Source organism: Pezoporus wallicus, unplaced genomic scaffold (assembly GCF_028554395.1).
Source record: "Pezoporus wallicus isolate ANWC-B61680 ecotype Strahan unplaced genomic scaffold, APGP_CSIRO_Pwel_v1 contig_736, whole genome shotgun sequence".
In the NCBI taxonomy this organism is placed as follows: domain Eukaryota; kingdom Metazoa; phylum Chordata; class Aves; order Psittaciformes; family Psittacidae; genus Pezoporus; species Pezoporus wallicus.
In genome coordinates this window covers 220725-233386 of record NW_026639744.1, presented here as the reverse complement: position 1 = coordinate 233386, position 12662 = coordinate 220725, and the positions used below count along the sequence as shown (strand labels likewise).

Sequence of the window (12662 nt, the reverse complement as noted above, 5' to 3'; positions counted from 1 at the left end):
AACGCTCCCTGGATCTGCTCCCTGTATCATTCCCTACCTAACCCCAATCCCTGCCATCCCCCTTGCTTCAACACTGCCCTTACCCTCAAATTGGTTGCTCTTTCCCTGAGGAATCTCCTTCTGAGTAGCCACCTGCCTTAGGAAGCTTCCCAGGTACAAGTGGCTCCTGAGCAGGGCTCCACAGGCCAGCATCCCACCACCCCCCCATGCTGAATTGTCTGGATGGAATTCCTGGAAGATTAAACAAACCCAGGGTTGCGCTGCCTCAGAGAGCAATTGCCTCTTACTAATGTTTCCCAGACGATTTGCTGGTTAGATCAGGAAAAAAAAATACTCTCTTTCACATGCCTTCATTCAAATGTAAACGGTTGGATCTTGACAGCTACCCCACTTTATATTGCCTGGATCTGCTGCTATGCAGGAAACATTTCATCTCCCCCTTAGAGAGATGTCTGTCCTTTTTTCTTCTTTCCCCAGTAACAGTTTACTCAAGACATGCTTTTATTTATGAAGGCTATTCTCTATCCTGAGTATCGCACAACCTAAAAGTAGAAGAAATAGAGAAGTGAGATTTGAAAGCCATTTCTCTGAAATCTGAAAATCTGTTGAGATGACAATCCTGTCTTTAAAGTGTTTAGTTTGCTGCTGCCTTCAGAGCTTTCCTGTCTGCAGACAGTGTGTCCTGGTAGAAATTCCTATGCTGAAGGTCTGAGCAGTTCATCCTGAATGGTATTAGAAATGGAGAGGAAGGCTGAGCCGTGAGCATGATACTAGGTCCACTTCAGGATAAATCATTCACCTCCTGGAAAGCTGCACTGAGAATTCTGCTTCAAAAACCACAATTACTGTAATAAGGAAATAGGAAACATGTCTGTTATTCTCTACAAAGGAGCCAGAGGTAGTACAGGAAAATGAACTTTCACGGGAGGAAAAGGAGTTTCAAAAATCAGGAAAACCACAAAAGGGCTGCAGTCACTGTCAGCTTGTTGGTAGGAGGGGAAAACCTGTACATGCAGTCTAGTGTAGAGGATTAAAGGAAGGGACATCTCTGTAAATAGAATATGATGTTAGATGTCTGGAAAAGTGAGGAAAAGCCCTACAGCAGAATTAGAAACAAAATGCCTACAATTAAGCACACCCCAAAACTTCCGTCAATCTATAGATTAAATAAATTAGATAAACCTTATTAGAGAAAGAATAATTTTTCTAGCATCTGACATTAAGGGAAAACTCTGCATGTTACACTTGAAGTCCAATATAAATCGCTGTAGGTAAACTACATTCAAAAATCTTACCTGAACAACATTGCCTAATATGTAATAAACAGAAATCAGTACTGAAATCATGTTGCAGATATGCATGATGTTCAAATGGGGGAATTAAAAAAGAACATTGTATTCTCAACACACTTTTAAAACAGCACACAAGAATAACTCAAGTCATTGGTGCTCCTTGCTGTATACCAGTGTCAGGAGAAAGTACCAGACTTTCTAACAATACTCAATTTTCTCTTTTTATAAAATGAATAGAAGTCCATAGAAATCTTCGTCAGTCTCCTTTTCTTGCACCTGAGGCACACAATTAATTGCTAGCAATTCTTAGGATGACCATTATAGCTCTACTTTACAGAAAGTTACATCAATACTAATCCTTTAAATTTAACTCGCTCAATATATGGCACACTTACCATTACAGCTTTGGGAATTTACAAAATCCTTTCGCCATCTCACATTTTTCCAGAATCCACTGCAAGTTAAAAGCTCCAGTTAAAGACTTTTTAAGTAATTATGTGAGGATTAGTCTATAGCAAGTCACAGATACAGTGCAGTCTTAGAGACATTTTCAGTCCAATTTATCCTGAAAGTGATCTGCATTTGTAGGGAGAGGAGTCTGTAGTACAGAGCTCAGCAGCTGTCATTTGCTAAGCGCACAACTTCCACTCTGCAGGAGAAATGACTTCCTGTTTTCAGTAAATCTCAAAAGGGTTTTTGGGCTATGTTAGAGAGCAAAGTTATTTTTATATATCAAGGAAAGTAGCTTCTTTTTCAGACTGTTTTGCAACAATTCTGCACTCAAAAAAAGTTAATACTTCGTACTACGTAGGTCATAGTCATTCCAGGAATGAACCAAGAAAGCCTTGGACATATATGAGAAGGTCATGCACCTGTACAAAATGATTTCTAGGGGAGTCAGACTGGTATGTCACAGGTTCCTTTGACTGTTCTCTACAAATATAATCTGTCATTAGCTCTCCTTGCAGACATCATACTGACTAGAAAGCATCGGATAAGCAAAAAGTAGTTAATTTTAGACATCCAAGTTTCTGACAAGCTCCCAGTTATTTAAAATTCTATAAGTTTTTAACTGTCAGAACTTTTAACTTACAGAACATAAGACAAAACGTGTTTAAGGACAGCTTAGATTAAATATAACTCATTATATAAAAAGCCAGGAGGAAAAATACACTGCCTGCATGACAGATGTGCAAATCATTCCTTGACCTTCTTTAGGGTGCTTGGCTAGACAATGTCATGATGTTTCTTCTAACCTCAGTGATTCTCTGATTTTAAGAAATGCAGAAACATTATTCAAATTACAGGTGGAGACCCAAACAACAGAAAATTCAAATGATCTGCCCAAAATAATACCAGAAGTTTCTGTGGCAGAACAAGAAACTGTCTGATCCTGATTTTTCACAGGTCTCACTTCCCAACTACTGGAGCATTCCTCACCTGTTGTATACTGTAAGCACAGGTAACAATCATATAAACTGCAACTCTGGGGAAGAAATGTGCACAAGCTTTGATCAAAATCATCAGAAGGCCATGAACAGCCTCCAAAATTCACTGCAGTTGCTTGCACATTGTGAAATAAACACATATGCAACATGCCCATGTTTTGATATGTATTTTTATTTCCCTGCAGTTTTCACTTATCAAGAACAAGTAACAGGGAAAGTTGTCTGAACTAGTGCATAAACAAACATTCTGAAACACCACTACACGTATCTAATTTACAAGAACCGTATAAAAAAAGTCACTAAAACACTACACTACGAAGGTGTCCAACGCTTACAAGTCAGACTTTTTCCAACCCGTTACTTGCCTTGTAGCCACAGGAAAACTCTCCAAAATTGAAAAGACAATCTTGCCACAACCCTCCCTCCCCCCCACCACCTGGGATGGCTCGATATCTAGACATCCAATAATTAATTATTGCAATGATATATAATGCAATACATACCTGGTAAAATATCCTTTATGTGGTGTGTTACAGTTTTAAAGCCGGTTAAAATATGCAGTCTTCAGATAAAATGTAATCAGTTGAAAATTTTCTTGTATCTGCACAATTTTACATGTGCTAGATGCATAATTTTCCTAGTCAGTTTTTTTCCTGTGTAATTATTTTTTATAAACTGGTATTATAAATAGAAATATACATTCAAAATATATGGAAAAGTGAGTTACTACGTTAAATTTGCATGTATCGATCCATCCCTTTCCCCTGCACAGTAATAGAAAATACTATTTTGCCTTGAACTTCATATTTGACAGTGAAATGCCACTAAAGTATTTACCAAAAAGTCCATCTAGTCAAATTGTGAAACAAAATGAACCAAGTGAAAACTTTACATTTTCTTTAGAAAAAAATTACAAGAATTTTGTTTCCTAGCTATGAATCTTTAACTTTTTTTTAGACACAAAGTTGGATTTATTTGTACAAGATACAAAATGTAAACATGGCAAAATAAATAGTTAAAACAAGTGATGCAGGATCCCATTTCATGCTCATGATCCCATTAAAGAATTATTTTTTAATCCATTCAGTTGCAAATTCAAGTGCAAAAGCATGATGATGAATATCTACTATTCAAGTAACAGAAATAATATTGATGATACAAATAAACTATTTTACAAGGTAGTGATTTTCCCAATTTTACAAAATTTACATTATATATCGACTTAATACACGATATACTGATAGTCCATTTAGGTCCATTTTAGTTCTCTGTGATCCACAGAGCACTGTGTTTTGCATTCAGTTGGAATATAAATGACTACACCGTGAGCCCAGGCTGTGACACTGGTTTGAGGTTATGTCACTTCCATGGCTACTGTTGTCTCTGCAATGCCATTTAGACCCAGTCGTTCTGGTTCATGGTTCTCTCTGCAATAAAAGAAATATTTAATAGTTACATATAGAACACAAGGGTTTCCTTAAGCAAGTTTTAATAATTTGACAGGTGTGATCTGTTTTTAGACAGCTGTTACCTGGATCAGCGAGAAGCCTTAACACATACTCTAGGAACAGATAATTTAAAACTAAATACTGGCATGTAAGAACTACATTAACTTTTACTCCACTGACAGTGCAGACCCTCTGCAAGATTATTGCATTTAACTGTGAATTACCATCCTAAATTATAGACAGGAGTACTAAAAAGTTTCCTGAAGGAGCAAACTCAAGATATACCATGATGACTCAATACCAGTTATTCTGTCAGTGAGCAAAGCATTGTTCTGACATAAATTTCCTCCCCACACACTAAATTCTGCTAAATTCTGCTTTAGTACTAACTGCACAAAATCTTAAATGTTTTTCCAATTTCTCTGTAGAGGAGCTTAAAACTTATTTGGCTAAGGTGGTATTTTTCATGACATTTGCCGCCATGACTTGAAATACCCCTCTGACTAGGGGGAAATAAAAATTAAACACATTAATGATATACAAGTATGCTTTAAGGCACAACTGTTAATTTAAAAATACCTTTATCTTGATATATGCAGCAACTAAATTATACCTTCAATTTTGCATCTCAAAAAGCTCTTTTTAACCTCTCCAGAAGCATTATGAAGTAGTCAGGAAACCACATTCGCCAATATCTGATTTTCTCTTTTCTTATTCATAAACAAATGTGACATTTTGAAAAAACCCATCGTACAATCCAGCACAGACTGAAAACAAAGCCCCAACATTGTAGTTTTCAGAAAAAACTTAGCCAACTGCAGGCTCCTGCCACTCCTGTGAAATACCCTCTAAGCATTCTGAAATAACAGTGCTGCTGTTCAATGAGAATAAATATCTATCTATATGCATAAGACGTAGGCTGGCACATACGTGGTTTACTGTTTACTTAATTATGTAACCCATACACCCACATGTATGTATAAAGTAGGTACATGTCAGCTGCACCTTACAATATGGATACACAGTTACAAAGAGAACACACAGAGAGCTTAACAGACACTACCTGAAAGTGCTGCATGAGAAGGGACAAATGGAAACTGTTAAAAATGAAGCCATTTTAAATGCAGTGGAAGTTCACCAAAACTACTGGTGCCTAAAATCAGTGCAAATTATTTGGGTGTTTATCTGCAAAATTCTCTTGTGGTTTGTCACAGCTACAATGATGATACCAGCAGGTGGATGTTTTTGAGGTTAAAGCTATACTGAGGAATCTCTCAGAGGTGTAAACAATTCCTCTTGGTGCTGCACTGCAGAGACACCCTTGGAGACACTTACACAGCACAAATGTAACTTACAACTGCTCCAGTCTGCCAAACACTTACCGTGCTATACTGCTGATGGCACTGCTAGGAGTTACCTTTGGCACTCTGTCTATACTGGCAGCAACTGTGGCAAGTTTTAAGGCTGTTGGCGATGGTGCTGAAGTCCTTGTATTGATATGCACATTGACTGGAGAAACAACACTGACATTGTTGAGGTGCACTGCGTTTGTCAGGCAAGAATTGTTCATGGGAAGTGTTTGAGGGCTGCTTGTGCACAATGCTGGAATTAAGTGGTTTGTGGTGGTGTGGCCAACTGTCCTTACAAGCTGTACAGCTGAAATCCCTGGGCTGGATGATAAAGCCATGTTGGTGGAGTACAACGTTCTAGAAGTTCCTGTTATGAAACAAATAGTGTTAATTACAAATATGCCATTTGTCAGATTCTAAGCCAAACATTAACCTCAAGGATTATATGCTTTAAGTATATATGCCACTGGAATTGTGCAAGAATCTGTTTTTTGAAGATACACAAAATGTAAAACTTCAGAAATATTTCTAGTTAACACTAGAAATACTATTTTTCACAAGAACATCAGCAAGTGAAGAAGTCACTGTATTACAAAGAACCTTTATATTGCTCAACTTTGTACACCTCTTTCCAGGAATCATAAAGGGGCAGCATGCCCCATAAAAGTAAGGTGAATGGGGAATACCTTAGTCAGGCAACCTCAGAGACTGACAGTGAAGCCAAATTCTGATGTTTTGAATGACCTCCTCACCTCCTACCTTGTCCTGCTGGCAATATGAAGAGGTTCAGGGGGGGACCAGTCTCTCTCAAGTCAGCAAAAGTAGGGGTCTAAGACTAGGCAAAGTAGACTCCTTTAGATTATGCTGTAGTGCTCCGTTTGCACTCCTGAGCTGTGAGAAACCTCAGGTTTCACAGCATATATTCAAACCAGAGGTTCTCAAGTTGCACCTTGCTATTCTAGCTAGTCACGGTTCTGATTTTCATTATAGGGAAACTACATGCATTTTCCCTAGATTCTCATTCCTGAAAAAGAAGAATCTTCTTTCAGCTAACATTTCCTCATTTGCAAGTCTTCCTATCCCTAAATAGGAATAGCTACTTTACATCGTCATTTACAGCTTTAGAACAGTAACAGAAGTCTACTTTCATTTGTAAAATATTTGCAATGGTTTTCAACAATCATAAAGCTGTGTACCATGTATCTGCACAGCACATTACTACATACCTCTTCTTACACCCCTCAAAGTATTATCCTCTCAGATATGATCTTACAGAATTATACACAGATGTCTTTTTCTTTCCTGGAACTCTTCCAGTGTATTGATTTTATTCAGTTGTGGGTTTTTTACCCTCTATTCATTTCATATTATCATTAACCCAGTCTGACAGAAGGTCTGTAAAACTAATTACACCATTAGCTGTTAAAACAACAAATTTCTCTAAAAGCCATTTATTTTTTATGGCAGTCAAATGCCAAATAACATTTGTGTCTCAGCAACATGGCTGTGGCAGCAGCGTGACTAGCATTACTGCCTTCTGGTAATGGAGGTTCAGAAAGAGGCGGGGGAGGCAGTGAACACCAACATCTACACTTCTGCCTGAACTTGGGAGGAATCCTAAATGCAATGAAACCTGAAACTTACAGTAATTTTAAGACAGTTGCCAGTAGTAGTTGATTAGTATGTTTTGTCTGAATACACAAGTGAGATAATGACCAAATAAAGTAGCAACTTTTCTATTTCCTTCTTAAAGTACTTAATGTTTTAAGCAATTGATTTTTTTAATTACACACATACATTCTTTAAGATGCTGTCACACTTTTGATAATAACAGATTATTAAAAGATCAACTACAAAATAAGACAGAAACAATGCTCTTCCAATGTAAAAGAGCATTTGGTAGGTTTATTGCCACACTAACCTATATGCCACTGCACAAAAGTGTCCCGATTAATATAGCTGATTATTTTGTTTATTAAATAGTATTTTAGAAATCAGAAATAAGATCACTTGACACATTCTTATCTCACAATAGACCATGAGTTTTAAGAAATCATCACCTGAAGGCTGGACAACACCATTAATATTGTTGTGGCTGGTGTTTTGTTCCTTCGTTACCTCACTGCGACCAGGAGCAGGTGCACTAACCACTGCAGATGCAGCAAAGTGGGCACTGGCTGAATCAAGTGTTTTTGACATACAGTCAGAGGTGCTGGAGCTCTGTTGGAATTAAAAAAATATTTCATTATAATTATCCAAAACCAAAATTAAACACTCTGTTAGGATTGCTATAGTGCACAATTAGGAGCTAATAAATAAATAAATCTTCTAAATGTAATCTAGTGTCATCTTCTAAATGTAACCCCATGGCAGGGTGTTAAAACCTTTAAGGTTCCTTTCAACGCAAACCAGTCTGTGATTCGTAATTCACGGTGACGTTAAATATTTCCGTATCACAAGTCTGATGAGAAGTTGAAAATTAGTGTCCAAATGAATGCTGAGTAAGTCCAGCCTGATTCAGCCAGTCAATGGCAAATGCAGCTCTTGGCATGACAGATCACTTTTGCAATGTGTTGCTCAGCCTGGAGAAGAGAAGGCTCTGAGGAGACCTCAGAGCTTCCAGAACCTAAATGGGTTGACAGGAAAGCTGGAGAGGGACTTTTTACAAGTGCTTGCAGAGATAGGACAAGGCGGGGATGGCTTTAAATTATGAGAGAGAAGATTTAGATTAGATTTATGGAAGAAGTTCTTCCCTGTGAGGGTGGTGAGGTACTAGCACAGGCTGCCCAGGGAAGCTGTGGCTGCCCCATCCCTGGAAATGTTAAAGGCCGAGTTGGACAGGGCTTTGAGCAACATGGTCTAGTGGAAGGTGTCCCTGCCCGTGGCAGGGAGGTTGGAATTAGATGAACTTGAAGGTCTCTTTCAACCCAAACCATTCTAGGAGTCTGTGTTTGCCATGCCTCCTCTACGAAAATTACCAAGTCTTAAGTTTCCTTCTCTCTTCTGTCTCTAGGCAGCAAATACAACTGCAAGTCTAAAAAATTTTCAATATTTATGTTACATTCATTCTCACAGAGTAACTTGTATCACAGCATAACTGCCACCACATTCTGGAAGTACACATCTCCTATTAGTCCAGTTTCTCTAAAATAATGTTAAGTACTGGGAAGATGCTCTGCAATGGCTGAATGTATCATTCTGCAATCTGAATTTCTATTAACTATGCAAATGACTCTGCACAGACAAAGTGTCTTAAAAATCCAGAATTAATTCCTTTTGTTTAAATATTCTGGTATAGTGTCTTTATACTTACAAAAACTGTAATGAGCAACTGCCAATACAGAATCCCCAATTAATCAAAGTAGAAAACACTGAGGGGAAGGACAAACAGGACTGGCAATTAGATACAGTATGCTCAAAATAAGCTTTCCTATTAATAGACAAGAGCAACAGCTTTTATATTTTCTTAGTAAGAAACTAATAGAAAACTAAGTTTGACAGAAAAAGAGATCTTCTTCCCTTGCAAGGCACTACAGAGGAAAAAATGTGATTCTTTTAGAAGACAGAAGTAGTAACACTGGCAGTGGGGAGGGGAAGGAATCCAACTAAATAAGCAAAACTCCATTTTTCCTCTCATAAGCTACCAATTTTTAGTACTCACTTAACATCTGTTTGTAACAGAATATATTACCTCATGAAGTAGCTTTAGTAAAAAAGTCTCTTTGGAGCACTTACACAAAGGAGGACTAAATTAGTGAAAATAGTAGAAACTGCAGAAATAGCACTATTTCTACATTGACTGACTCTGTGGACACCACTAACACATTAAAATATGAAGTCTCTTACTCAACTTTTAGTAACACTGCCATGATATATAACTTAAAAAAAAAAAAAAACAAAACAGGTTTTGATGGTGAAATGTAAAATATCTCATTCCAAATCAAAAAGTGAAAGCAAATTCACTAGCTACAATATAAGCTGCCTTCTGGGCAAACTGGAAAAGCACCTTGACTCAAAGCCTTCTAACATTCATTCCCAAATTTACTGAGATGGTATATTTAGCTTGTAGGAGAGATGAAAAAGACAGCAAAAAGGAAGATATTAGCATGTGACACTATTCAAGGTGCATTACCTGTGCTTTTGGATGTGTCTGTTGTGAGGAATGCTGAGATTGCTGTTTCTGCTGAAGCTGAGCAAGTTGTTGCCTCTGCATTTGAACTAATTGCTGTTGATGTGTCTGAAATTGTTCCTCTGTGATACCCCCTGTTACTACAGAAAAGAAAGCGAAGTCAGTGTTAAACAGGCCTGCACAAACCAAATATATCTAAAATGCGAGACTACATCCATGTTGGATAACAAGTGCTTGACAATAACACACACTGTGTTAGATGCTTGCAAAGATCTTCAGATATTCTTACATAAAGAAGAGGTCAAGCTAATTTGTTTGTTGTGTTCTTTTAGTATTGAATCAATTTATAACAAAAGAATTCATAGCTTTCATTGCTTTTAAGCAGTTTCTGGCTTTGGTGGTTTTCTCTCCATCTGCTTTAGGCAAAATTTTAAAGAAATTATTATCCTGGCTTTCAGAAAACAAGCATGTCCTAGAAACCTTAGCTGAGGAAGAAGTACACTGGGCTGAGCTGGGAATTTATTGCTGTACAACTCCCCTTCCTACAGTCCTATTATTGTCCTGTTCTCCACCATCAGAATGGGCTCTATAAAGTAACCATACACCTGGCATTGGGGAACACCTGCTTCAATGGCACAACCAAATTTATACATTCAAATAGTCTGTATACATTTCCATACCAACCCTCCTGAGAAGGCTACAAACTAATATACAATAACAAAGCTAACCTCCAGGTCTAAACTTCAGTAAATGTTTGGAAATATCAAAGCTCTGTTTGTTTAGCAAATCCAGTTTGACCTTCCTATTTCACATGTTTTCCTCCTGAAGGAAATGCTTAATTTTTACCTGAACAGGATTTTCTCTGCCCTTTTTTTTTTTTATATGGAGTGACCTAATAAGCTTGTTTACTTACGAGAACCAGGTTAATGCAACCCCAGCAGCATCATACTTGCAACAAGTGAAAGGAATGGTTAAGTCAGAAAAGCTATTCTCAATATTCTCTCCTCAAAGAGCTGAACACTTGATAAACTGTAAATACTGTCAAATGTTTCATGATAAAAACCTGAGTTTTGTGCAGTTGATGCTAACCTAAGAACTAAGTTCTCCTAAAAGGAAGAGAACTCACTTTTCAAGGGTGCTCATTCATTTATTCTGAATGATATTTTCCAAATACCGAGTTGTCATTCATCTCAAACACCTGGATATTGCAGGAATATCATATTATCAAGAGATATTCAGCTAACATTAAAATACAAAGTGTATTTTACAATACAGTATCTTTCAGGGCTCTCTCTTTCATTTACTAGTTGTAACACCTGTGGCTGTCCTGAGATTCCATACTGAATAAATATCAGAATTAAGATTATGACTGTTTAGAAACTAGTACTAAAACTTGTTCTCTACTTCTACATTATTAAAACAGGTTTCAGCAACATGAGGAGGGCACTTAAAAATATGACTTTGTCATGGTTTAACCCCAGCTGGCTTGACTTACACAGTTACTGTTATTAGATTCTAGGGATACTGTCATTTCCAGCATATTCTAAAATCAAGTTTATTTCACATTTAGCTTTATTTTCTTGTCCTTAAAGATTCTTACCTATTGCTACAAAGCATTAACTCAAAATTCAGTCAGATAAAACTGCTAAGTTCCCTCAAAACAGTCTCCCAAAACGTGTTGTGTTACTAAAGGCAACAGAGCCAAGAACAGCATTATGGAACATTACATATATATGTCTATTTTTAAGTTCTAAGATAGTAAATTCCAGAATATGTCTTTTGTTTTATAAAAAGAAGTATGTTTTAGAACAAGCTTATACAGCACAAAGAAATACCTGAACTGCATTTAGCTGTAAGTAACTACAGTAACTATTATTTATCTGCAATAGAATCATAGATTTGTACAGGGGTATTCATCTAGATTCAAAGCTGCATTCTTCTGTGGACTGTAAAGACAATATAAAAAGCTGTCTCTACTTCAGAGGATCATCCAATTTAGCCTATGGATCAACTCTGTGTTTTCAATGTCCCTTCTTTCGCCATTTGACACAGACCACGAACTCATGAACCACCATTACAAGGTACAGGGAAGACTACCCTAGTAATGTAATTATCTCCTACTCTGCTTGTACATGTTTAAATTCCACTCAGTTCGCTGCCTATTACCAGGTATTTATTCAGTGATCAGGCTGAACTCAGCTGTTAGCCTTGTTAAACAGCAGATGTTCATTAGCACGTTTAGTATCATTTGCTTCTGCAAAATTAAACAACTGACAGGTCCCTACAGGAAAAAGGAACAGATAGCTTCTACTATGTCCCACAGTAGCCTTTAAGGTCACAGTTAAGTGCAAGTGTTCTATACTTCTTACAAAAGGTTCTATTCACCAGAATTTTAGCTTCCACTGCTCAGTATCAGGATTTTCTGTTTTATCTAGCCTGACTTAACTGAAATACTACAACAGGATAAAAAAAAAACAAAAAACAAACAAACCCAACAACAACAACAAAAAACAACAAAAAACCTACCACACACATACACAAAAAAAAACCCTCACCAAAAAAATAATACCCCCCAAAAACCACCCAAACAAAACCAAAGAAACAAATCAAAACTGAACACCAATGTGAAATCAAGTCTTGCAGGCTCCTCTCCTTGACAGCTTTGATTTGGAATATTATGTCACTTATCTTAGAATCTGAAGGTTTTAATCAGAGATCATCTTTCAGGCTGCCCCAAAAGAGGTATTTCATTAATTACTTCTACATGATACACAATTCTGGAAAAAATAGCCTCCAAAAGGCAAAAGCTTGTTCCATAAGCAGAATTCTTCAACTAAGAGTGCCATCATCTGCAGTCGTCTTTTGTAGCTAGGGACATGGTAACTGAACAGGTAACTATTTGAGCAAGTCATTGGAACTGGCAGCTGAAGTGGACTGAAAGCCAAATACAATGTCCTGACTAGACTGAAAACTGCTGAAGATTTTGTGTAAAGACT

At 37.2% G+C, this 12662-nt stretch overlaps 1 protein-coding gene across 1 annotated transcript in view; it reads right to left on the bottom strand.

The window, feature by feature from the left end:
• Positions 1 to 2894: 2894 nt before the first annotated feature.
• EPC2 (enhancer of polycomb homolog 2) overlaps positions 2895 to 12662 on the bottom strand; it is a 49174-nt gene continuing 39406 nt past the window's right edge. The window contains exons 11-14 of the mRNA XM_057415603.1: positions 9670 to 9806; positions 7598 to 7757; positions 5571 to 5904; positions 2895 to 4167 (exon numbers count right to left, since the gene is read on the bottom strand). Coding sequence (XP_057271586.1) covers positions 4095 to 4167; positions 5571 to 5904; positions 7598 to 7757; positions 9670 to 9806 — 704 coding nt within the window. The 3' untranslated portion in view covers positions 2895 to 4094. The remainder of the gene's footprint in view (positions 4168 to 5570; positions 5905 to 7597; positions 7758 to 9669; positions 9807 to 12662) is intronic.